General features: G+C 41.8%; 1 protein-coding gene across 1 annotated transcript in view; it reads right to left on the minus strand.

Moving 5' to 3' along the window:
* cwf19l2 (CWF19 like cell cycle control factor 2) overlaps nt 1-27,941 on the minus strand; it is a gene marked incomplete at its 5' end in the record, with an annotated part of 149,647 nt that overhangs the window by 29,332 nt on the left and 92,374 nt on the right. Inside the window, 5 exons of the mRNA XM_084308552.1 lie at nt 7,545-7,757; nt 9,784-9,921; nt 17,328-17,456; nt 19,256-19,351; nt 24,727-24,835. Coding sequence (XP_084164678.1) covers nt 7,545-7,757; nt 9,784-9,921; nt 17,328-17,456; nt 19,256-19,351; nt 24,727-24,835 — 685 coding nt within the window. The remainder of the gene's footprint in view (nt 1-7,544; nt 7,758-9,783; nt 9,922-17,327; nt 17,457-19,255; nt 19,352-24,726; nt 24,836-27,941) is intronic.

Genomic DNA, 27,941 nt, shown 5'->3' on the forward strand with positions numbered 1-27,941 from the left:
ACTAAAGACGCACTTCTTCAACCATTATCTTGAAAAAAAAAAATATATAATTATCTAACCCTAACTAACCATACTGTCATGCACTTGTCCTAATAAACTAACCTACACTGTAGCACTCAACACTTTGATGAACATTGTTACTCAGCTGATAGAGTTGTGCCCTTCCTGATGGCTTGTCGTACAGAACTTGTAAGTCGCTTTGGATAAAAGCTTCAGCTAAATGACTAAATGTAAATGTAAATGTATATGCATATAACATTGTTTTGAAACCAATTTTGCGAGCGGTAGAATGTGTTTGTTGTCCATTTGCGTCGAGATGTACTCCGTGAATGACACGATAACATCACACAGCTGTTTACACAATCTCTTGTTGTCTGTAACTTGGCAACAAGGAGAGCTGCTATAGGTCGAGCGCTAGATACGTGACCGAACTCGCACCAATTGAGTCAGATAAAACTCCATGGTGATCAAATATCCGTTCGCGAGGAAAGATCTAGTCCCGACTTTACTAAAATGATTGCGAAAAATTGGCTATTTTGTCAATGGAGAACTTTTTGTTCCTAAATCTACACCAATCGAACTTTCACCCAGAGTGAAAATTGTGTAATTCGCAGAGGTGGGAACGGGATGAAACGATACAGCCTTCACCATACGGCCTATAGGTGTCAATGTGTTGAGGAGGAGTTACTATGTGTTGATGAGGAGTTACTAGGTGCTAATGTGTTGAGGAGTTATTGGGTGTTAACCTCTTAACCCTTTCACTGCCGCACTACCAAACGGTTAACCCTTTCACTGTGACAATACACAAAAGGTTAACCCTTTCACTGCCACATAACAGCAGGTAACCGTCGGTAGTGTGATAGTAAAGGGTTAACCTTATGTAGTGTGGCAGTGAAAGGGTTAAGCCCTAGCCATATTTTCAGAAAATTCACCAAAAAATACATACCTAAGTAAATGAAAGATTGCTCAACTTCTACAAGGTCCATGTGCATGTTCTTGGTATCTAGGAACATCTATGGATCTCAGAGAATGTATTCCCAGTGTCAGAAATATTGTGTCTGTTACTAGGCTCGAGTAAATTGTAATGAACCAAAGGAGAATATAAAAATTAGTTTTCTCATCTTTGACGGTGAATAACACCATGCTAACATTGACAAGACATGAAAAATGTAGCTCATTCAGCACCTTCTTGAGATCAAGTGTACAGGAAAATTAATAAAGGGCAAATGATTTACAGGGGGTTTTGTAGATAGAGTACTGAACGTTGACATCGGGACACATGCAATTTGAAATATGAATATAGAATATAGAATATCAGAGGCGGCCGGGTAGCGCAGCGGACTAAGCATCTGTCTACCACCGCAGAGACAGTGGGATCGAATCCAACTGCCAGCGGTACCTCCGGCTTGGTCGGTCGTCCATACTGACACAATTGGCAGTGTCAGTGGGTGGGAAGCCGGTGGGGTGGGTCCTGGTCGTTGTAAACAGCGACTCCTAGAGGTCGGTCAGGGCGCCTGCACAGCGAGGGAGGGAACTGGGGAGGGTAGTGTGATCCTCCCACGCGTTACACTTCCCCAGTGAGAGTCCTCGCTGTCAGGTGAAAAGAAGCAGCTGGCTGTCTCCACATGTGTCGGAGGAAGCATGTGATAGACTTCAGGGCTCCCTAGACCGGCAAGTGGGGGGCAAATGCACGCAACGACCAGGAAGGGGAGGGGGGAATTGGCATAACGACTGAATGGGGATAAGAGAAAAATACAGAAAAAAGGGAGGAGGGCGGCTGGGTGGCGCAGCGGTCTAATCGCTCGTCACCAACGCAAGAGACACCGGTATCGAATCCGGCTGTCAGCGTTGCCTCCGGCTTGGCCGGCCGTCATACTGGCTCAATTGGCAGAGTCAGCGGGAGGGAAGCCGGTGGGGTGGTATTCTGGTCGTTGTAAACAGTGACTCCTACAGGTCGGTCAGGGCGCCTGCACAGCAAAGAAGGGATATGATGAAGGTAGAGTGACCTCCCACGCGTTACACTTCACCAATGAGAGTCCGCGCTGGCAGGTGAAAAGAGGTTGCTGGCTGTCTCCTATGTGATGGAGGAAGCATCTGATAGACTTCAGGACTCCCTAGACCAGGGGTCGGCAACCTGCGGCTCCGGAGCCGCATGCAGCTCTTTAGCCAATCAGCTGCGGCTCCCTGGCCCAAAAATAAAATAAAAAAGAATTTTACTATTTTTTTTATTTATTTTTTTTTAGATCGATGTCATACTGTGACACTGAAATGAAAAAATATTTCATCAACAAAAATATTTAGTCAACAAAAATATTTCATCAACTAAAATATACAGTACGTCACACCCCGCGCCTCTCCCTGCCGTCTGCAAGTGGCTAATCTTGAGTTTCCGACCCCCCAGTAAACTAACCATGGATAATCCAAAAAAAGGAAAGTCTGAGGAAGATAGAGGGTTTAATTCAGCGTGGACAGATTAATTTGCTTTCACGACTAACAATGCAGGCTTACCTGTGAAATTTGCGAACAACGAAAAATTTACTTTTTATTTTATAGATTTTCCACAAATAAGGGAAAGACTCAAATAGAGCTGCATAGCTCAGGGTTTTATTTCAATGTAGGTCTACAGATGCCAGTGTTTTTCTCCTTTTCTGTGTTTTATTTCAAAGTAGGTCTACACATGGTAGTCTTTTTTCAAAGTGGACTACTTTTTATTTTATAAATGTTCCACAAATAAGGGAATGACTCAAATATACCTGAATAGTTCAGGGTTTTATTTCAAAGTCGGTCTACAGACACCAGTGTTTTGTCTCCTCTTCTGTGTTTTATTTAAAAATAGGTCTACATAGCCAGTATTTTTTCTCCTCTTCATAAGAGTTTGAGTTTTTTTTTGTTATAACAGGTAAAAACAGGCTCCCTGAGCATTTTATTTTGTGTGAGGGGGGGAAAAGTGGCTCTTTTGATAGTAAAGGTTGCTGACCCCTGCCCTAGACCGACCAGTGGGGGGAACATGCGAGCAACGACCAGGAAGGGGAGGGGGGAATTGGCATAACGATAAATTGGGATGGGAGAAAATCTGAGAAAAACAGGAGAAAAAATGGATACAAAAAGTGGATACGCTCCAGGGCCCATTTCATGGGTGCATGAGGAAGGTTAATAATGATAATCTAGCGTTGATTTCAGGAAGATTCGATAGCCAGGCAAAAAATGACGTGATAACTGGATTTCGCTAAAGGGCTATTATCGCGTCTTTTCCTGGGATTACTAAGAATCACCCAAACTATACTCATATTCAAAATGGTATAAAATGGAAATGTACAGATTAAAAAACAATCTGTTTTTTGCATGTTGACCAGAAGCAACTCACTGACAATCGACGTTGTTATTAGATCCATAGCTATAATATAAAATATATTTTAAGCACTCGCAAGTTTCGCAGTCTCCATTGACTTACAGCGATGGCGTTCTACCCAGAAGGTAGACAGCGATCCCTGGCGCTGAATGAGTTAAGACCGGAGCCCTATTTTCTGAAAATCCGCCTAAAATACATACCTAAGTAAATGGAATATTGCTCCACTTCTACAAGGTCCATTTGCATGTTATTGGTATCTAGGGACATCTATGGACCCCAGTGAATGTATTCCCAGTGTCAGAAATATTGTGTCTATTACTAGGCTTGCTTAAATTGTGATGAAACAAAGGAGAATATGAATTATGATTTTTCTTTGCATCTTTGACAGTGAATAACATGCTAAAAATGAAAAATGAAAACCTGCCACTGATCTCGTTCAGTACCTTCTTGGGATCACATGTACAAATAATCTAAGGAAATGAATAAAGGGAAGATGATTAAACAGAAGGTTTTGTAGATATAGTACTGAATTCTCCCATCCGGACCAATGCTATTTGAAATATTATTATAGAATATAAAATAGCAGGCTTATAAATTACCTTATTATATTTATGGATTGTGCCAAAGCTTATCTTTCAAATGCCCGAGTTCAATTTGGATTTAGTATCACCAGGCGTGCATAAGAACAGATAATGAAATCTACTGTATGTACAGTAGGTTTATTATTCTGGTCGCCTGTACGTTAATGCCAAGCAAGCAGTGCAAAAATGCTTCCGCATTCGTCACCGCACGCTAGTGCGGTAAAGCGCCCTTCTTTTCAGACAAATGCTACCGTGCGTGCACCGGCGGCGGCGTGCTCGCTCAGGTGCGTGCGTGCGCCGGCGTGCTCGCGCGAGGTGCCCGCGCATGCGACACGAGCGGAGCTCAATATATATAAGTCACCGCCCCTTATTCTGTATCTAGCAAATAGCTCAATTGGCAAGGACACATGGCTGTGGATCCTATGGCTTGTTTGCTGGCGAGTTCGAATCCCATCGAAAATATTTTTTAACGTGATTTTTTTTTAACGTGTATTCTTTCGCCGATTAAGGTTAGGCATTGTTTCGGAGTTGGTTAAGGTTAGAACGGTTAAGTTTAGGCGCTGTTAAGGAGCTGGTTAAGGTTAGAGTTTGTCAAAGAGAATGGCAATATAATTTCTAAGGTTAAGGTTAAGGTTAGGCATTGTTTCGGAGTTGGTTAAGGTTAGAACGGTTAAGTTTAGGCGTTGTTAAGGAGCTGGTTAAGGTTAGAGTTTGTCAAAGAGAATGGCAATAGACAGCCTATTTCCGCGCGACCTGGGCGCTGGGCGGCGGAAAATGAAAGGCGCATTACTGCATGCCACTACGGTAAATTTTTGCACTGCTTGCTTGGCATAAAGCTACACGCATTCTGGTCAGAGTGCCGCCATTTTGAAACTAATTTCAAATCTGATTGTTGCGACATGCTACAAATAGGGAGGAGAAACTAACTACGCTCCAATATATGTCAATAACGTTAAGTTTTGTGGTTTATTGGGGCGGCTACGTGGCGTAGTGGGCAAGGCGCTCGCCACGAATGACGGAGACGCTGGGCTTGCCTGTTCGAGCCCAGCGCTCCACATTGCTTTCAGTTTAGCTGGCCGTCCGTACTAATACACATTGGCCGTATTAGGGGGTGGGAAACTGATGGGTGGGGATCGGGCGTTGTGGACAGCGACTCCTACAGGTCGGTTGGTGCGCCTGCGCAGTAGAATCAGGAAGTGTCTGGGGCAGCGTGAGCCTCCCACGCGTTACTCCTCGCCACTGAGAGATCGAGCTGCGCAGGTGAAAAGATGCGACTGCTGTTACCTCAAGTACCGGAGGGGACTTGTGCTATGTATGACTTAGTCCACATTGCAGCCGGCTTGTGGGAGGCAAGAAACAGCGTTCGTGACAGGGGAGGGTTGAATTGGATGATACGAAATTGGGATGGGAGAAAATATATAGAAAATGGGAGAAAGTGGATAAAAAAAAAAAAAGTTTTGTGGTTTATTATCCCGAGTAATAAGAGATATTAAAAAAATGCATACAGAAGTAATTTGCTTGAAGCCCCATAGAGGCATTTGGGAAGTGTCGTTCGGAAAAATTCCAACGATCATTCAAAGCTCTCGATGTCCTCTTCAAAATGGCGTCAAAGAACTACAATTTCCATCTGCCAATTTTTCAAGATGGCTGACTTTCGCGATCAAAACAGCACAAAAACAAATTCTAAAATCGCACTAATAACACTTTAACCTATTCGTAAACCAACGTATTGATGATAATATACATTATAACTGCTGTTGTGACATGGTTATGATGTTTATACTTGAATACGTTTGACAAAAAAAATTATACTTTTGTCACAGTCTGGAGAGGTTGATTTATGACGTGATGTCATTTGTGGTCCTCCCCTCCCGGACCGCACGGGCGGAAGAGGTTAATTCATCCGGTTTCCGCCGGGATGCACTGATATATTTATGGACTCATATTTTGCTAATAACACTTAAAATCATTGGTAAACTAATGTAGTGCTGAAAATATACACTTTGACAGCTGTTTTGAGGGTCTTTACTCTTGGCTACATTTAAAAAAAAGCGACATTCTGTGCCACGCCTCTTCCGGGCGACGGCTATGCGAGGCCACCCATTAAACTAATGGAGTCCGTCACCTTGTTTGTAGAGCTATAACTATATTCTATATTATAGCTATGGATACAATACTATAGTCATTTGACACTGAGTTTCTTCTGGTCAAGATGCAAAAAAGCAATAATTTTCCCATCCATACGTTCCCGTTTTATACCGTGGTGAATATGAGTGTTATTTCGGAATGATCCGGGCCAATTCCTGAGAGGCTGGTTATAAGCCGCAACGTGTATTATACTAAATCCATTGACGTTTTGTCCCTACACACGCTACAATTAAAAAAACAAATACATATGATAGGTATTATGTTCCATCATGAATGCATGAAAGGGTGGGTGGGGGGGGGGGATACGTTATGGACACACATACGCTCGGATCGCAATGAAAACATTCTTGGATCAACGCAAGATTGATATCATATAGCCCTTACCTTGACTAGAATGTACCCTGAAAAAAAAGTCCATCGTTTCGCCAACATAATCCTCCACAGAACACGGATTGGGAGTAATTGTTTCTTCTCAATCCGAGCGTTATAACCGCTACACTTGTCCGACAAAGAAAAGTCCGCCCGGACCTCTATAATCAATGCACAGCCCTAGACACAATGTTTCAAATGGTGCTCGATACCGACGCCTGGTAGGATGCGGCCGGTACTGCACCTTCGGAGTCCCATTATGCCTTTTCCATGCAAAATACAGCTCCCTGAAATTGAATAGGGTATTAAATAGAATTTTTTTTTAAAACGACCCAGAAACGAGAATTCTCGTGAATGGCACTGAATAGGTTAATTATTACGGACTGTATTGATCTAAGTAAGAAAACTACAGGAAAGAAAGATCAAGTCGCACGTAATGTTTCCTGCAAGACTGAAGATATTTGAGAAGGATGGAAAAATCAAGGTGTTTGACAACCTAGGTTACTAGGTGTTAATGTGTTAAGGATAAGTTATATGTGTTAATGTGGTGGGGGACAAGTTACTAGGTGTTAAGTGTTGAGGAGGAGTTATGTAAGGTATAATGTATAGCTACGAGATCATTGTCGCAAAATAATTGACCTTCACTGACGTTTAAAACACCTCGGCGTGGCGCCTCGGTATTTGTCGGTCAATTATTTTGTGACAATGATCGAGTATAGCTATACATTATCCCGCTTATTACATGGCTAACTTACTAACAATATACCTAATTCATTTTACATCGACAAGACGAGATGAAATGCAGACGCAGTTCTGTTCTGGCTCCGCTGTCATCGTCACACACACTCTGCTGTCAGTGCAGCCAGCAGGTGTGTCTGATTGGCTGCTCTGATGCAGTGTGTCAGTGGCCTTGATTGCGAACAGCTGCACACAGCGGTCATTATTGTTCGGCAGAGGTCCGTTATCGTGTAATAACGGACCTCTGACGAGCGCTATTGACCAATCACAAGCAAGCATTTCGGCGAATGTGAAAACGCCATGTAATAATAGGTGTTATTGTGTTGGGGGAGGGGTTCATGTGTTGGGAGTGGGGTTACCTTGGTTCCTATGGCGACCACCAGGTGTTTCTGGACCTCATGGTTGGTGAAGCAGTGTTGACATTTATCCATGGAGGCAGCGAGCCTCCTGCTCTCCACAATCGCTCTGCTCCTCATCCTCTCCTCCTCTCGACCCTCGCCCTCCCGCTGTGCCACACTCGACACAAACATGTCGTCCAGCGTGTAGTCATCTCCATCTGCCTTCCCCATCATCTAGAGACACCACACACACTGTTATTCATCTAGAGCAGGGGTTGGCAACCCGCGGCTCTTCAGCCCCTCTGCAGTGGCTCCCTGTAGTTTTTAAAAACAGTCTTTTATATCGATTTCAGTGAACTTGGCGTAGAAAAATAGTCCCTAAAGATGTCTCCTTGCTATGGAATTTCAAATGGAGTAGGCTATCATAGGGCTGGGCGATAAAACAATAACGATAATTATCGTGATATATTTTTCCTCTATATAAATATGAAACATGGTCAATACATTTTTTTTCTTCTTTTATTCATTATTAATGCCAGTTATAAAAGTTTTATTGTTACCGTAATTTTCGGACTATAAGGCGCACCTGAATATAAGCCGCAGCAGCTAAATTGAATGATGTGTACATATATAAGCCGCACTGGACTATAAGCCGCAGGTGTTTTAATGTTTAATTACCATATGTAAGGGTTCGTGCACAGAGGGGATTGTCGGGAAAGAGATGGCTGTTTGAGGAAGCTCCCATTTATAAACATTTCAACAAACAAGTTGCATATTTGCATAACGTATTCAAGTGTTACCATTTAGTGCAATAGTAGCTACAGAACATGTACTGTGCTGTGTAGCTGTAAAAATCCATAGATTAGCCACACCGTTATATAAGCCGCAGGGTCGAAAAATGGGAAAAAAGGCGCAGCTTATAGTCCGAAAATTACGGTATACAGTTTGTGTTCATGTTCTACCTCAGATTTGTGGACAGACTTGTCTTTCTTGCCCGCAACTTAAAGTAATGGCTTTGCTTGTCCAAATGACAATACTGACCAAATTCTCTTGTCCATTTCTTTAGTTTGCTTTCAAATTTAAAATACATTCTGAAACCGTCTGTACACAGTAGGCTGTGTGCTATTCAGACTTGAGATTTCATTTATTTTTCATTATTAACACATTGACCGCCAGCAGCAGGGGGCGCTGATCCCCCTTCAGTGCCAGGTCTTTATTCAATGGATATAGTTTTAGACTGCGACATTTGCGAGTGCTTAAAATATATCTTATATTATAGCTATGGGTCTAATACACCCGTCAATTGTCAGTGAGTTGCTTCCAGTCAACATGCACAAAACAGATTGTTTTTTCATCCGTACATTTCCGTTTTATACCGTTTTGAATACGAGTATGGTTTGGGTGATTCTCAGTAATTCCAGGAAAAGACGAGAAAAAGGCATTTTAGTGTAATCCAGTCATCACGTTGTAATTTTTCGGCTGATTATCTAATCATCCTGAAATCAACGCTAGATTATCATTATTATATCTCCTCGTGCATACATGAAATGGCCATCGTTCCATGCCGTCGTTGTAAAGGCCAGCCTCGCCTGAGTATTTAAACCCCGCCGCCACGGCTCAGATCGGCTCAGAAAACACACCAGTGGAGTGCAATAGCTCCGCAAGGCAGTAGAGGGCGGTGTTGACCGTCTGCCAGCTCAGACAGGGTCTGAAGGGTCTGCAGAGGCTGCAGCCATGAATTATGAATAGATAGCGGGCGAATAAACTAAATAACGATCCCAAAAACGAGTTAACTCGTTAACTGCGATATTCGCATGGCGGGCAATAACGAGTATACTCGTTCTTGGCAATTAATGTGTTAATACCAGAATTGAGATTTGATTTATTTATTTATTTTCATTGTTAATGCCAGTTATAAAAGTTGTATTGTTATACAGTTCGTGTTCATGTTCTATCTCAGATTTGTGGACAGACTTGTCTTTGCCTGTCAAAATGACAATAGCCTACTGACCAAATTGAGATTTATTTTTCTCTTGTCCATTTATTTAGTTTTCTTTCTCATTTAAAATACAGTTTGAAACCATCTGCCATTGTGGTAACCATGGCAGCCATACTACAGGGCTGTATGATATTGTGGTAACCATGGCAGCCATACTACAGGGCTGTATGCTATTGTGGTTACCATGGCAATGATAATACAGGGTGGTATGATATTGTGGGTACCATGGCAACCATACTATAGGGTGGTATGGTATGTTACCTTGGCAGCCATGCGGGAGTACAGCATGTTCTGATCCTGGGCAGAGCTCATCTTCTCTCTTCTGACCATGTCCTGGAGACCAATGCCATCATCATCCTGGAAATACCGAACACGCTCTCCTTTGACATGAGTCTCTATCTGCAGGAGAGAGAGAGAGAGATAGAAAGAAAGAGAATGAGGGGGACAGAAAGAGAGAGAAAGAGAGCGAAAGAAAGAGATAGACAATGTGTGAGCACTTACCAAAGTTATTGCAGTAAAGTGAACGTTGTTAACTCCTAATTTCTACACTGACTAAATTGAAGACACTTGAATCAGATCTGTTAAGAGTTGCGTCGCCCTTTTCCATTTCTCCATTACTCTCCAGTGCCACCAAATATGTCAAATATACCAAACATGTCACAAAAAAAGTTACATTATTCAACGATTTTACTCAAGTCTAAAGCCCTGAATCAAGGTCCTGAGTAAACTACTGCACCGCTAATAAAACAAGAATACACAACAATTAACCTAACATTACCTCTCTCTCTCTAATATAGTAAGTCATCAAAATATAACAATCATCAAATATAACAGCATCAACGTCTGTCAGGTGACTGTCACTCAGAGTGCTGCTAGCTCACAGCTATTTTTTTTTCTTTTTGATATTTAAAGTTTTAAATTTTTCTCAAACAAGACAATACATACATGACAAAACAAGACAAGAAATTATAATAATAACAATAACAAGGGGCGAGGGGGGGGGGGGGGGGGTGTTGCAGAGCATTACAAAGATTCAGTAGACAAACTTAATCCAGATAGTGATCTAATAAAGTTCAGGGGACCTTGAAGGCCATCGGGCCTATCACTCTCTTGAAGAGCCAGAGCAGCCTGTTCCATCGATAGCAAGTCCATGAAGTCCTTGCGCCAGTTCTCCATACTGAAGCAGTTCGGTTTGCGTTCTTTCCAGTTAATTAAAATAATCCGTTTGCATGCTAGAAAAGCCAGTGCTACAGTATTATTTACAATCTTTGCTTGAGCAGTGTCCATTTTTACACCCAATATACACATTATAGGGCAAGGATTAATGTCAATTTGGAGAGTAACTGACAGGTCCTCAGCAATGTCCAACCAAAATGTCCTAACAAGCGGGCAGTGCCACAGCAAGTGCATGAGCGTACCCTCTACTCCACACCCATGCCAGCACAATTTGGGTAGGGTGTGATTCATTTTATTCAATGTACAGGGTGTTATATAGGCCCTGTGTAGCATCTTTAATTGTATAATTTTATATCCAACACATTTTGATATTTTTGTACTATTCCTAAGTGCTGCTTCCCATTGTGTTTCAGATATGGGTATACCCATGTTTCGCTCCCATTGGACTTTAGTTTGGGTATTGGTATCAGGGGTGGTTGAACATGATAGTTTATACATTGCAGAAACAATGCCTTTCCTGCCTGTAATTCCCCTTAATGTCTCTTCCAAGACTCTGTTTGTTCCTATAGCTATGCCTTTAGACAACAATGATTTAATAACTGATTGTATTTGTAAATAAGATAAAAATTCTGTGTCTTTCAGCCCAAACTGTGTTTTAAGTTCATTAAAAGGTATCATATTTCCCCTTTCGATCACTTGGCCCACCTGTGTTATATTATGTTGTTGCCATACATTATTTTTAAGGATTTTACCTCCTGCAGAGAGCAAAGGGTTTTTCCATAATGGACATGATGGTAAGGAATATCCACTAAAGGTCAGGCGTTTATGTAAGATTTTCACTATTTCACATGAAAATTCTAAAAGCGGATTGTCCAGTCTGGGAGTGATTTTTGGGTTATACCACAACATTGAAAGAGATAGATCTTTGTTATGTTCTTCTATAATTTGTTCTTCAAGCCATTCCCAGCTGCCAATCTGTCTCACACTATTGTAAGCCCACTGCAAGGGGTATCTTGAGTTATATGCTATGTAATATTGGTGGATATCTGGTAGTCCTATTCCTCCACTATTTCTTGGTTTTATAAGTTTTTTATGGCTGATTCTAGGTTTTCTGTTGTTCCATAGGAAGCCAGAAAATAATTTGTTTATTTCTTTGAACCAACTAGGAGGGAACTTTAACGGTATAGAGGACATCAAAAAAGCTAGCCTTGGTAACAAATTCATTTTTATAATATCAGATCTGCCCCAAAGGGATAAAGGCAAGACTGTCCATCTTTTGATGTCCTCCTTTATATTCTTTAAAAGGTCAGATGTATTTAACTCAACCATTTTTTCAATGGGAGATCGGATTTTAATTCCCAGGTATTTAATTCCTTTTGGCTTCCAATTGAAAGGAGCAGAACCCAGATGTGATTGAAAAGTTAGGTTGTTAAGTGGAATAGCTTCACTTTTACTATAATTCACTTTATAGCCCGAACATTTACCAAATGTATCTATAAGCTTTAGCACTTGAGAGATGGAATGGCTAGGATTTGTTAGTGTTAATAATATGTCATCAGCAAACAGGCTGGCCTTATACTCACAACTACCAATACGAATACCACTGATTTCTTTATGAGCACGTATAGCACAGGCAAGTGGTTCGAGGGAAAGAATAAAAATGTGCGGTGAAACCGGACATCCTTGGCGGGTAGATCGATAGAGATGGAATGGATCAGACCTTATACCATTTGTTCTGACTGACGTAACCGGTTCATGGTAAAGTGCCTTTATCCAGTTCATGAGAACCGGTCCAAATCCGTATTTAGGTAGTACATAAAACAGATATTTCCACTCCACTCGATCAAAGGCTTTCTCAGCATCCAGCGATATTGCCATCGCAGGATGATGGGAGGCCCCCGCCCTTGACATGACATGCATTAGCCTCCTCATGTTATTTGAAGCTAAATGACCCTGTACAAAGCCAGCCTGATCAATATGAATCAATGAGGCTATAACATTTTCCAATCGCCCTGCAAGGACCTTCGCAAACAACTTATAATCATTATTTAAAATACTCAAAGGTCTGAAATTACACATTTGCAAGTGATCCTTGCCAGGTTTTGGAATCAATGAAATAGTAGCTTGCCGCATGGTTAGCGGCATGGATTGATTGGCCACTATATCATTAAACAGAAATATTAGAAGTGGTGTAAGAGTGACTTGGAAACACTTAAGAAATTCACTTGTATAACCATCATCACCCGGTGTTTTACCGGTTGAGAGGGATTTGATAGCCGATTTAATTTCATTTTCCGTGATAGGTGTATCCAGTGATTCCCTTTCTTCTTCAGAGAGGGTTGGGAGATTTATATCTCTGAAAATGTTTTTCATTTCCTCTTCACTCGCACAACATTCTGATTTATACAGTGTGCTATAAAATTTAGTGAATGCTTGATTGATTTGAAGTTGTTCACAAATCAAAGAGCCATCTTCATCATATATGCTTGAGATTGATTGATGATTTTCTTGCTGCTTCAGTCTGAGAGCAAGCATTTTACCAGCCTTATCGCCAGATTCATAATATTTTCGACGCAACTGAAAGAGGGCAAATGCATTTTCCTCATGTAGAATTGCTTGTAATTCTGTTGTTATAACCAACACTGCTTTTTTCAGTTCTAAATTGTCAGGGTCCAACATATGACTAGTTTCCAAGGACTTAAGTTCAGTAATCAGACCATGTTTCCTTGCCATTTTTTCCTTTTTCTTAGCTGTTGAGTAGCTTATAATCCAGCCCCTACAGGTTGCCTTATAAGCCTCCCATACCGTCTGCACTGACTGGACTGATGTAAGATTAATACTAATGTACTCCTGTGTTTTCTCCTCAATCATAGACACAAAAACTTGATCTTTCAATAAGGAGTTATTAAATCTCCATTGTTTGGTTTTAATGTTAATTACAGCAGGAGTAAAAAGGACTGACAGGGGCGCATGGTCTGATAAAAGTATGTTATGAATTTTGCAATCAATTACATTACCCACCAAGGATTGTGAGAAGAGAAAATAGTCGATCCTGGAATATGAATTATGAGCGTGGGAGTAAAAAGTATATTCACGTGTGTCAGGGTTGACAACACGCCAAATATCGGTTAATGCAAGTGAGTTTTGCATTTCTTTAAGTGCACTTGACAATGCTCCGTCTAGTGGGAGGGGGCGCCCAGACCTATCAAGCGAGGCATTGCTAACCAAATTTAGGTCCCCACCCATCAGAATGGGATAATCTGCAAATTCTGCCAGCACCAGATTCAGCTTTGACAAAAAAGTATTCTGTCCCGTATTAGGAGCATAAACATTTACTAAAGTACATTTTTCATTTAGTAAAATACCTGACAAAATTATATATCTACCATCTTTATCAACTATTTGTTTTGAAAGTTTAAATGATATTTTCTTTGAAATCAGGATGCTTACCCCTCTAGAGGCTCCACTGCCTGGTGCTGAGAACACTTGACCTACCCATCTTTGTTTCAATTTAACTGATTCTATTTCATTAAGATGGGTCTCCTGGAGCATTGCCAAATCACATGATAGGGATTTCAAATATGTAATAATTTTATATCTTTTCGTTTGGTTTGAAATACCTTTCACATTCCAGCTAATCAAATTTACATGATTAGGTCCCATTATTTTAATCAAGCAACTTTACAGCTTCCTCCTTGTAATCTATGCAACAACATGTATGGATAGACAAAGACATACAAAGTACAAGACATACACATACATAAAGTAAGCCATTAGGCAAAGGAAAAACAGTAAACAAAACAGAGATAGACTTAATGTCCATCCCTTGTCCGCGAGCAGAGCAGGCGCGGCCGTGCTGCATCCTACACAGCTCCGTTCTCAAAGTTCAATCAACTTGCGCAATTAAAAAATAGGCGATTGCGGGCACCAGCGTTATGTTTATGATTAGTTCATTTTCCACTTGTTCATTGTGTAACATAAATAATATCTCAATTCCATCAGTCCCACTCCCAACCGTAAAGCATAATGAATGAAGGTATAGAAGAAAAATCAAAAATAAAGCAGGGGGCTTACAGTGACGCTGGTGCAGTTATGCCTCTGGTCATCTCACTCATGTCAACCAAAGATCTTGGGTAATCGTTTCTTCAAATCTTCAACAGCCTCCAGTGCGTTGTTGTAGATATATTTCACCTCATCAATGGTGATGATGAGCCTCGCTGGGTAAAGTATTCCATAGCGCAGGGACGTTTCTTTGCGGAGCTTCGTTCTGATGTCATCATATTCTGCGCGCTTTTTTTTTTATCTCCGTTGGTAGATCCTGGAAGACTCTCAGTGGTTGTCCTTGCCAGGATAGTTGCCTTTTCTCCGCCACGGCCTGGAGGATCCTCTGTCTGTCGCTCCATCTCCGTATGCGCACCAGATACGGCCGCGGTGGCTCACCTGGAGCCGGGCGGGGACGTGGGCTACGGTGCTGTCTTTCAATTTCTGGTGTTGGCTCGTCGTCTTTACCATCCAGAATATATCTTAATATGTCGCCCATCATCTTGTCTGGGTTGCCTGTCTCCAGTCCTTCTGCCAGGCCAACAAAGATCAGATTATTTCTCCGATTTTGTGCTTCCAAGTTACTAAACTTTGTTTGTAGCGTGTTCAGTTCTTTGGCTTGGACCTGCAGGGCCTTACTATTGGCCGCACACTGGTCTTCTAGATCTCCGATTCTTCCTTCTGCATTAGAGACTCTGTTCAGAATAGCCTGTGACTCTTTTTTTAGGTCTTTCATTGAATTGCCAAGTTCATCCAGTCTTCTTTCAACCGATAATTTAAGGTCGCTCACCTCCGTTAGGAGTAGCTGCGCCCAGGCAGGTGTGTCCTCGCTTGACATGATTTGTTTGATTGCTGCACGCCGTTCACCTTTCTTTGTCTGGGTTCGGGTTTCTCGGCAAGAGCCAGAAATAGACATGCAGACAGGCAACTATGTTTGAACAAAATAATCCAGTTCTTCAGTTTAAATAGATGATCATTTAGAAGCAAAATACTATATTTTAAGGACAGAGCTGTGCAGAGCACTCAGCACGCCATTCCTCTCAGTCACGTGACGTCATCACAGCTCTTTTTTTTTTTAATATATATAAATCTGTTTTTCTAAGATCTTTATATTTTTCACATTTGGTGAGGAAGGGTAGCTCTGTTTCAGGCTCATTGAGGGTGCAATGGCAGCATAGCCTTTGCTCTGCAGGACACCAGGTTTTACTGCGTCTCCCCTTTTCAATAGCGAGGCTGTGCTCACTCAGCCTATATTTTGTCAAGGTTCTTTTTAGTTCCTGTCGATTTAGAGCCAGAGCACTGCATTTTGCTCTGTGCTTTTGCTTGTGTTTGCCAATAGGTGATGTTGTTTTGTTTTAACTGTGTAGTTATTTGATTGAGTCTGATTGGTGATGTGTTCTGTTCCTGAAGTGTGTTAATAGAGCAGGTGTGTGGACTCAGTCTCAGGACCAGCTCTGTTTCTCTCTCTCTGTCTCTCTCTCCATCTCTCTCTCTGTCTGTGTCTATCCGTCTCTCTCTCATTCTCTCTCTCTGTCCCTCTCTCTCTATCTTTCTCCCTCTCTTCCACCCCCTCTCTCTCTGTCTCTCTTTCTCTGTCTTTTTCTCTCTGTCTGTCTCTCTCTCCGTCTATATCTCCCTTTCTGTCCTCCCTCTCCATCTTTCTCTCTGTCTCGCTTTTCCTCTTACTCTGTATATCTCTCTCTTTCTCCTTCTCTCTTTCTCCCTCTCTGTATCTCTCTCTTTCTCCATCTTTCTGTCTCCGTCTGTCTTGCTCTCTGTCTCACTGTCTCTTTTACTCCCTCTCTCTCTCTCTCTCTGTCTCTCTCCCACCGTCTCTATCTTTCTCCGTCTCTTTCTTCCTTTCTTCATCTCTCTCTTTCTCCATCTTGCTCTCTGTGTCTCCGTCTCTCTTTTTCGCCCTCTCTCTCTGTCTCTCTCACACCATCTCCGTCTCTGTCTTGCTGTCTGTCTCTCTCTCTGTCTGTCTCTCTCTCTCTTTATCTGTCTGTCTCTCTCTCTTTCTCCCACTGTCTCTCTTTCTCCGTTTCTCTGTCTTGCTCTTCCTCTCACTCTCTCTGTATATCTCTCTCCTTCTCCCTCTGTGTCTCTGTCTCCATCTATCTCTTTCTCTCTCACACACTGTCTCTGTCTCACTCTGTCTCTCTCTCACTCTGTCTCAGTCTCTCACTCTCTCTGTCTCTTTCTCCATCTATCTCTCTCACTGTCTTCATCTGTGTCGCTCTATGTCACTCTCTCTCTCTTCAGGAACTACATTGGTCGTTAGTTCCTGGAGTGAGAACACAACAAAAACAGGGTACTTTGGTCTAACCCTCTGTCTCAGTCTCTCACTCTCTGTCTCTTTCTCCATCTATCTCTCTCACTGTCTTCATCTGTGTCGCTCTATGTCTCTCTCTCTCTCTTCAGGAACTACATTGGTCGTTAGTTACTGGAGTGAGAACACAACAAAAACAGGGTACTTTGGTCTCACCCTCTGTCTCTGTCTTTCTTTATGCCTCTCTCTCTCTTTCTGTCTTTGTCTTTCTTTGTCTATCTCTCTGCCTTTTCTGTCTTTCTTTATGTCTCTCTACCATTTTCTTCTTGCTCCTGCCTCCGTGGGGCTCGTGGGGCTCAGAGGGGGTGTTGACCGGCCAGGCCCGTCCTGAATGGTCCATTCTGAACAAGACCACTTCCTGATCTTCTTCGGAGCGCCCTGGAACCTGAATTGCAAGCAAAACAACAACAAAAAACACACACACAGTCACACACACAGTTGCGCGCGCGCGCGCGCGCACACACACACACACACACACACACACACACACACACACACACACACACACACACACACACACACACACACACACAGGTTATTACTGTGTTCATTAGTGGCCCTATTTGTAGATCTGTCAATAGCATTTGATACAAATGCTTGCAGTTGGTTTCAGAGCTATTTTCACTGTGTGAAAACTAGGAAAGCCTAGTCAGAATTCTTGGCCATCCTGGATCCTGTCTTATTTACTATTTATATTAATGATATTCTCGTATCTGAGTGGATGTCAAGTTCTTCTTTATGTGGATGACAAAAGTGAGTGCCGTGGAACCCAGGTGTGCAGTGATAACTGTCCGGGCGGCACCACCCTGCTGTGCAGTGATAACTGTCCGGTAGTGATGTGTCGGTCGGGAACAAAGTGGCTCTTAGAGCCGGCTCTTTGAAGTGAACGACGGGAGCCGGCTCCTGATTCTTTTTATAAAGCCGCAGGTGATTGGTCAATAATATTTGTGGTGATGTCTGTGTGTCCACACTGAGCAGAAGGGGGAGGGGAGGGGTTACAGACACACACAGCACAGTGAGCACATGAACAGGAGGCGGGAGGGAGACGAGAGAGAGAGAACATGCGCTGGAAAGGTGAGAAAAGGTGAGAAGATTTGTGACAGCAGGAAAAGCAGGAAGATTTGCAATTGGAAAATAAAAGACAAGCAAGGGAACCTGGTATTAATGAAGGTGCCAGTGTGTCTACTGCAACTGCTAGTGCAAATCTAAGGCATCATCCAGTACACCAGGGGTTCCCAAAGTTTTCAGGCCCCCTGGTATCTGGCTACCCTTGCGCCATCTGCGGATGGGTGTGTTGCTCAAGGATCGGACTCAATGCGGCGCTGAATGCCCCTCTCCCCCCATCCCTGGAACAAGTGTCATCATCGTACACGGTGGACAGCTAAGAGAGGTGTGTGTGTGTATATGTATATATATTAGAGCTGGGCCGTTAACGGCGTTAACGTGCTGGGTTAACGCTATACTAGTATCGCACGATAATATAATTAACGCATTAATCTAAAAAGAAAGAAAAAAGAAAAAGTTTACATTTTTTTTTTACCTTTATTTACCCAGGGTAGGTTCGCTGAGCACAGATGCTCTTTTTCAGGAACGCCCTGCTTCACATTCACACAGTTCCATTCACACCTGGGAGCTGCCCAGTACAACCACAGTTGACACCATTGGCCACTGAGCAACTCCACTGGAGCAGTTGATTCAAGCCATGTCACATAGTTCAAGTTTGAAATGATTCTTTCTGTTTTGCTCCTGAGAGTGTGCTAGATACTGTACTGTACTGGTAATATTATTTATTTGTGTTAACTTCTGAATAAAACAACTTATTAAACACAAGTACATCTTATTGAACATTATTTTGATATTTCATTACCAATTATCATAGCAAAACAGCTTTTTCAAACAGTCTGTAATGCATTTTGGAAACGGGAGATGGGCTCATGGTGTAATGGGCCACCTGGCCTGAGAAACATAAGGAGGAAAAAGTAAGGACTTACTTCTGGTCATTATTTGGGTAGAACACACATATTTTGAATGCCTTCGGCAGGTTTTTTTTTGAGCCATTTTAATCTAGATTAATCTAGATTAAATCCAGGATTGCAGATAGATTAATAAAAAAATTTATCTATGCCCACCTCTAATATATATATATAAAACACACACACATATATATAATAGTATTACTGTTACCTGCTGGGCTGCTGTAACCGTCTGCCTTCTGGCCATGTCATTTTCTTTAGCCTGACGAGCTGATTCCAACTGGGCTTTCAACTTCTCCACCAGGGCCTAAAACACACATGCACACGCGGTTAAATGTAGGCTGTTGTTTTAAAGGGGAACTATCTTATAAATGGCATTTTTGAGTGTTTAGCATAGTTTCCTAGCTATGTGAACTTATATTAATATGATCTATGTCTCAAAATTCTCATATTGGCGCATTCTTCCAATTCTCCTCTCACAATATTCACCCTCACTGAACTGAGTCATTTGAAAATGTGCCTATATGTGATGTCATATAGTCACTGCTGCATGTTAATGTTCAGGCGGGGCCGGCCCGGCGCAGTGGTTTAGGAGCCCAGGCTCAAAACAGCTCGAGATCTTGAGGTAGAAAAATGCTGTTTTTGAGGACTTGATTAGAAATACAAAACAATGAATAAAAAAAATATATATATATTACAGAGGTGTTCCATAGACTCACAGGAATTGTGTAAAAGTGCCCAAATAGTGAAAGAAATAGTAAAATAGTTCCCCTTTAACAATTATTTTAACTGTTTTAACTTAGGCTGTTGTTTTAACTGTTGTTTTAACTATAGGCTGTTGTTTTAACTGTTGTTTTAACTATAGGCTGTTGTTTTAACTGTTGTTTTAACTATAGGCTGTTGTTTTAACTGTAGGCTGTTGTTTTAACTGTTGTTTTAACTATAGGCTGTTGTTTTAACTGTAGGCTGTTGTTTTAACTGTTGTTTTAACTATAGGCTGTTGTTTTAACTGTGGGATGTTGTTTTAACTGTTGTTTTAACTATAGGCTGTTGTTTTAACTATAGGCTGTTGTTTTAACTGTTGTTTTAACTATAGGCTGTTGTTTTAACTGTGGGATGTTGTTTTAACTGTGTTGTTTTAACTGTAGGCTGTTGATTTAACTGTGGGCTGTTGTTTTAACTGTGGGCTGTTGTTTTAACTGTAGGCTGTTGTTCCAACTGTAGGCCAATGGGCCATCATGCCCATGCACACACAAGCGTCTACTGGCTCGGGGCTGCATTTTTCGCCGAACATATAATATAATAATAATAATAATAACTTCATTTTATATAGCGCCTTTCAAAAGACCCAAGGTCGCTTTAACAAAAGTAACAAACATAGTGGACAGACACAACATACATAATATACCGTTCTAAACATATAAAAACATGTAGTGTTTTTTCCCCAAATGTATCCAAGAGTAAAGACTCTAACCATGTCACAACAGCAGTCATAGTCATGTTTACCAATAGGTTAAAGTGTCATTAGTGAGATTTTTGTTTATGGAATGTCTTAATAATTTAGCGATTAACTGTTGTTTTAACTGTAGACTGTTGTTTTAACTGTGGGACGTTGTTTTAACTGTAGACTGTTGTTTTAACTGTAGACTGTTGTTTTAACTGTAGGCTGCTGTTTTAACTGTAGGCTGTTGTTTTAACTGTAGGCTGCTGTTTTAACTGTAGGCTGTTGTTTTAACTGTAGGCTGTTGTTTTAACTGTAGGCTGCTGTTTTAACTGTAGGCTGCTGTTTTAACTGTTGTTTTAACTGTAGGCTGTTGTTTTAACTGTAGGCTGTTGTTTTAACTGTAGGCTGCTGTTTTAACTGTTGTTTTAACTGTAGGCTGTTGTTTTAACTGTAGGCTGTTGTTTTAACTGTAGGCTGCTGTTTTAACTGTTGTTTTAACTGTAGGCTGTTGTTTTAACTGTTGTTTTAACTGTAGGCTGTTGTTTTAACTGCTGTTTTAACTGTAGGCTGTTGTTTTAACTGTAGGCTGTTGTTTTAACTGCTGTTTTAACTGTAGGCTGCTGTTTTAACTGTAGGCTGTTGTTTTAACTGTAGGCTGTTGTTTTAACTGTAGGCTGTTGTTTTAACTGTAGGCTGTTGTTTTAACTGTTGTTTTAACTGTAGACTGTTGTTTTAACTGTTGTTTTAACTGTAGACTGTTGTTTTAACTGTTGTTTTAACTGTAGACTGTTGTTTTAACTGTTGTTTTAACTGTAGGCTGTTGTTTTAACTGTAGGCTGTTGTTTTAACTGTAGGCTGTTGTTTTAACTGTTGTTTTAACTGTAGACTGTTGTTTTAACTGTAGGCTGTTGTTTTAACTGTTGTTTTAACTGTAGGATGTTGTTTTAACTGTAGGCTGTTGTTTTAACTGTAGACTGTTGTTTTAACTGTAGGCTGTTGTTTTAACTGTAGACTGTTGTTTTAACTGTTGTTTTACTGTAGGCTGTTGTTTTAACTGTTGTTTTACTGTAGACTGTTGTTTTAACTGTAGGCTGTTGTTTTAACTGTAGGCTGTTGTTTTAACTGTTGTTTTACTGTAGACTGTTGTTTTAACTGTTGTTTTACTGTAGGCTGTTGTTTTAACTGTAGGCTGTTGTTTTAACTGTAGGCTGTTGTTTTAACTGTTGTTTTACTGTAGACTGTTGTTTTAACTGTTGTTTTACTGTAGGCTGTTGTTTTAACTGTAGGCTGTTGTTTTAACTGTAGGCTGTTGTTTTAACTGTTGTTTTACTGTAGACTGTTGTTTTAACTGTTGTTTTACTGTAGGCTGTTGTTTTAACTGTAGGCTGTTGTTTTAACTGTAGGCTGTTGTTTTAACTGTAGGCTGTTGTTTTAACTGTAGACTGTTGTTTTAACTGTAGGCTGCTGTTTTAACTGTGGGCTGTTGTTTTAACTGTAGGCTGCTGTTTTAACTGTTGTTTTAACTGTAGGCTGTTGTTTTAACTGTTGTTTTAACTGTAGGCTGCTGTTTTAACTGTTGTTTTAACTGTAGGCTGTTGTTTTAACTGTAGGCTGCTGTTTTAACTGTTGTTTTAACTGTGGGCTGCTGTTTTAACTGTTGTTTTAACTGTAGGCTGCTGTTTTAACTGTTGTTTTAACTGTAGACTGTTGTTTTAACTGTGGGCTGTTGTTTTAACTGTAGACTGTTGTTTTAACTGTAGGCTGTTGTTTTAACTGTAGGCTGTTGTTTTAACTGTAGGCTGTTGTTTTAACTGTTGTTTTAACTGTAGGCTGTTGTTTTAACTGCTGTTTTAACTGTAGGCTGTTGTTTTAACTGCTGTTTTAACTGTAGGCTGTTGTTTTAACTGTAGGCTGTTGTTTTAACTGCTGTTTTAACTGTAGGCTGTTGTTTTAACTGTAGGCTGTTGTTTTAACTGTTGTTTTAACTGTAGGCTGTTGTTTTAACTGTAGGCTGTTGTTTTAACTGCTGTTTTAACTGTAGGCTGTTGTTTTAACTGTAGGCTGTTGTTTTAACTGCTGTTTTAACTGTAGGCTGTTGTTTTAACTGCTGTTTTAACTGTAGGCTGTTGTTTTAACTGCTGTTTTAACTGTAGGCTGTTGTTTTAACTGTAGGCTGTTGTTTTAACTGCTGTTTTAACTGTAGGCTGTTGTTTTAACTGTAGGCTGTTGTTTTAACTGTAGGCTGTTGTTTTAACTGTTGTTTTAACTGTAGGCTGTTGTTTTAACTGTAGGCTGTTGTTTTAACTGTTGTTTTAACTGTAGGCTGTTGTTTTAACTGTAGGCTGTTGTTTTAACTGTTGTTCTAACAGTTGCCTATTGCTGCTGTTTTAACTGTAGGTTGTTGTTTTAACTGTAGGTTGATTATTGAACTGTTGTTTTAACTGTTGTACCAACTGTGGGCTGTTGTTTTAACTGCTGTTCTAATTGTAGGCTGTTGTTTTAACCCTCTAAGACCGAGCCATGCCGCCGGCGGACTAGATTTGACAGAAATGCATTGCATTAGCCAAAATGGCTGTCAATCATAGAGTTTTCGTCCAATCCACACCAGTCAAACTGCATTTGATTTCTGAGGTTTAGCTTTCCAATGAGGGGCGGGATATTACAGTAGCGCAAAAGCATACCAGTGAAACCCGTCAGATACCTGTCAGAGACGTGTTGCCAGGCAGAGTAGATTTGACAGAAATGCGTCGCATTAGCCAAAATTAGCATTAGCCCAATTGGGGGACCCTGCTGTCCTTGTCATAAATCGATCAATACAGACCATATTAATTAATGTTGTGTTTCTTTTTCAAATGTAGCCAAGAGTAAAGACCCTAACCCTATCAAAACAGCAGTCAAAGTGTATATTTTCCACACTACGTTTGTTTACCAATGATTTTTTTATTTATTAGAAAATAAGAGTTTCTCTGAATAATGTGAATTCTCTGTGCATTGCATCAGAAAAAGATGAGTAGTCACGTGAGGAAATGACTAAATCCAGATTTAACACTGCCATTGGAAAGAGGAGATTTGGCCCTATCCATAGATGGCAAAATTCAGTACTGTATCTACAAAAAATGCTGTAAATCATCTCCCCTTTACAGAAATGTAAACACCAGGGTAAAAAAAAATAATAATAATAATATTGAAAACGTTTCATGTTTTCCTATGCAAACATGGGACAAGTTGTTATGCAAACACTGCAAAAGAAATGTTTCTAATGGAAAATGTGAAAAAGGGACTGTGAAGGGAAAATGTAGATTGTCTGTGAAAATGATGTGAAAATGTGACTTTGGAAAGAAAAAAGAGGAAAATGAACAAAAATAAAGAGTTATAAAAAAAATCATCTCCCCTTTATTCATTTTTGAAATTCCTCTGACCTCAATGTTAGCATCGTGTTATTCACCGTCAAAGATGCAAAGAAAAACTATAATTTATATTCTCCTTAGTTTCATTACAATTTACTCATAGCAACAGACACAACAGACACAATATCTCTGACACTGGGAATACATTCCATGAGGTCCATAGATGTTCCTAGATACATGCAAATTGACCTTGTGTTAGTAGAGAAATCTTCCATTTACTTGGGCATGTACTTTTAGGCAGACTTTCTGAAAATATGGCTGCAGCTTAACAGGTTAACTGTAGGCTATTGTTTTAAGTGTGGGGCTGTTGTTTTAAGTGTAGGATGTTGTTTTAACTGTAGGCTATTGTTTTAAATGCTGTATTACCTGTAGGCTGTTGATTTAACTGTAGGGTGTTGTTTTAATTGTTGTTTAAACTGTAAGCTGTTGTTTTAATGGTAGGCTGTTGTTTTAACTGTTTATTTAACTGTACAGTATGCAGTTTTTTAACCAATGTGTTTGTTTTGTTTATCAGACTTAGTTTAGTTTTGATTAATTTGTTTTATTTAGATTTTTTACTGTAATCTCTGCATCGTTGTAGATGAGGTCCTGCTCTCAATGATTTTCAGAGAAACAAATAAAGGTTGAATGAATGAATGAATGAATGGTAGATCAAGAGATAAACAAGGATACTAGATATTATATTGGAACTATATGAGGGAACAACGTCTTTTTTCTCCCTTCATATCATCTCCCAGCACCCCCTTGTAATTCACCTGAGCCCCTGGAGTCACCTTAGTTTGGGAACCACTGACCCAAACAGCCATCTGAACAGGAAACAGGAACACTCACCATGTTGCCCATGAGCTCTGCCTTCACCAGCTTGGCTCCCAACTTGTTCATCTCCTCATCTGTCAGCATTGGAACCTCCTCTTCCTCACTACTACTACTACTACTAGACCTGTGGCATGGAGAAAGAGAGAGGGAGGAAGAAAGAGAGAAAGAGAGAGAGAGAGAGAGACATAGACAGAGAGAGAATGACAGAGAGAATTAATAAGAAAAAGAAAGAGAATGATAGACAGAAAGAGAGAATGAATGAGAATGAGAGAAAGACAGATGCAGAGAGAGAATGATAGACAGAGAGAATTAAAGAGAGAGTGACAGACGCTAAAACAGGCGGTGGAGTATGCTTTATGATAAATCAACATTGGTGCACTAAACTCCACTGTAATTCACCAATCATGCTCCCCTGATCTGGAATACCTCACTAAATCCTGCAGACCATTCTATCTCCCAAGATAATTTGCATCGATTGTGCTTGTGACGTACATGGGTACGTGGGTTGGGCATTATCATTATTCCTGTATTTATGACACCATCTGAACATCAGGTTAGTATATAATTTGTGTTGTCTGTTATGTGTGGTGTTGTGTCATCTCCTAATTTCTGTTTCTATTCACAGATGCCACTCATCTCCCTGATTGGATTGGTTGCATCTGATTGGTGCACCTTGGAACAGGCAGTGGAGATGGGTGGTTAATAGAGTGGAGATGACACAACATCGGGCGCCTCACTCTGTCAGTTGACACTGATAGAGTTTCGTGAGGTTGCCATTGATTGACCACTGTGTGTGGATTACCTTGTGCTTATGTTTGCCACTGTGTGTGGACTTACCAGTAGCCGTATATATATGTATTGTGTTGTGGGCCTTAGAGCCATTTGCCTTCCTGCTTGGAAGTAAGTATCCATATATATATAACTATCGGAATTATACTATATCTTATATTATGTTATATCTGGGTGCATCAAAATACACATTTCCAGCGTATTGATTTGTATGGGTGCTAAAAGTGTTACCATCCATGTAAAAACAATACATGCAAAATATTCTTGCAATACGAGGTGATTTAGATGTGGAACGGTACATCAGTACATGCTGTCCTCCCCCAACATGGCTTGCTGTTAGTGTCTGTGTGTGTCTGTGTGTGCGTGTGTGAGTTGCAACATTGTTACATCTCACACCTGGTCCTGCAATTTTTGGGGGGATGGGCGGGATGGGCCTATAAATAGCTTTACCTGTGTGGCTCTGCATCACAGTTTACTCAATTCCCCCAACTCCACCATCACCCACCACAGGATCCAGCTCTCCAACTATATTTCCAGCTATCACAAGATGGCGTTGCCGCCCTTAGGCTCCCGCCAGAGCAGCCGCAGCCTGGTCTTTGGTCTGGGCCCCAGCATAACCAATGCAGATGCCATCATCACTGGTGCCAAACTGCCAAGTGGTCGCCAGATCTTGCGGTGCATGCTGTACAACTGCGACACGCAACTGCATGCCAAGCGGCCAGGTTTGACCGGAGCCTTGTCACGGTTCCATGCGGCTAAGGACGTTTTGGAGCAGGTGCAGCCATTTTATGGAAAGGCCAATATTCCAATGGTGAGTGATCGTCGAGCATGCGTCAAGATGGTAGCGCTTGTCGATGCTAGCAACAAGTTGCGGCACATTCCAAAGGCCAGGCGCTCCAGTGAGGCTACAGCTCGACTGGTGGACGCAATGGAGCACAAGCTGGATGCCACATTCCCGCTGTGGTCTCCAAATGCAGAGGAGCTGATCTGTGATCCAGAGGACATTGCTTTCCTGGCCAGCATGAAGGGCGACAGAGTGGCCACATTTGGAGCATTGGATGCCAATTTGCAATCCAAGTTGAAGCGGCGACAGGAGCGTGAAGCAGCGCAGCAGGCATGCTTTACCAAGGAGCAGCAGGAGATGACTGCGAGGTCCAGCATGGCGGTGGTGTTGGAAAGCGAAATTGATGAAGACAGCAATGCAGATGAAACAGCTGCTCCACCGGCTGAGAACACACCCACCTGTGAGTGTAAGAAGACTGGCACCACAGCCTTCATTCCATCAGACATTCTCAGCCGGCCGAGTCTTGTGTCACTGGCTACACGGTTGAAGATCACACCAATGCAGCAGGCTGCCTTCACGCGCGGTCTGATCGAGGAATCCCGTGGCAATTCGGCAAAGGTCTCCACATCCTACGCAACAGCAGACCGAGCGCGCCGCCACGTGTTGCAGGCCATCAGTGAGGACCAGCAAGAACAGTGGACACCACCTCCCATGTGCACCTTGCACTGGGACAGCAAGTTGACGCCAATGCTCAACAATGTGCGCCAGTTGGAGGAGCGTGGTGGTGATCGGAGACGCGGAGCGGCTCAAACTGCTTGGTGTGCCAGCATACATGAAGGGGACTGATGAGGCATGTGGAACGATCATTGCCCGGCTGACATGCAAGCTGCTGCAGGACTGGTGCTGCACCGATCAGGTTGTCAAAACTTGTCAACATGGCATTTGACACCACCGCGTCAAACACTGGCCATCTCACGGCAGCCTGCATTGCCATCCAGCTCTCACTGGGTCGACCACTGCTCTGGTCCGGGTGCCGGCACCACATCGGCGAGGTGCTCCTCAGCCACATCTTCACTGACCTCAAGGTGGAGACGTCACGCTCGCCAGAGGTTACATTGTTTACACGTCTGCGCGACAACTGGAACCTGTTGCCACACAAGGACAGCGGCCCATTGGCCCGCTACATTCCTGGCGATGCCGAAACACCGTTCCTGGGCAAGTTGCATGCTGAACTAATTGTGTGCGCTGCAGGAGTGCTCGACTACAAGCGAGGCGACTATCGCGAGTTCGTGCAGCTATGTCTTGTGTATCTGAGTGCAGACAGTGCAGAGCACACTCCAGTTAACTTCCAACGACCGGGAGCACTGCACAAGGCGCGGTGGATGGCTAAGCTGCTCTACACTCTCAAGCTGGCCTTGATGGAGCAGCACATTGCCTTGCTTCCTCAGGGGACCATCACTACGCAGAAGCAGGTGCTGAGGATTCGGGCGTTTGCCAACTTCATCACGCACATCTACGCAACGTGGTGGTTGACCTGCGACACGGCCGTAGATGCGGCATGGAATGACCTTACACTCTACCACAACCTGTACGCATACAAGTCTGTTGACGAGGGCATCGCAGCATCAGCGATTAAGGCGCTGAAGCGGCACCTATG

The sequence above is a fragment of the Notolepis coatsorum genome (assembly GCF_963971535.1).
Source record: "Notolepis coatsorum genome assembly, chromosome: 1".
Lineage (NCBI taxonomy): Eukaryota > Metazoa > Chordata > Actinopteri > Aulopiformes > Paralepididae > Notolepis > Notolepis coatsorum.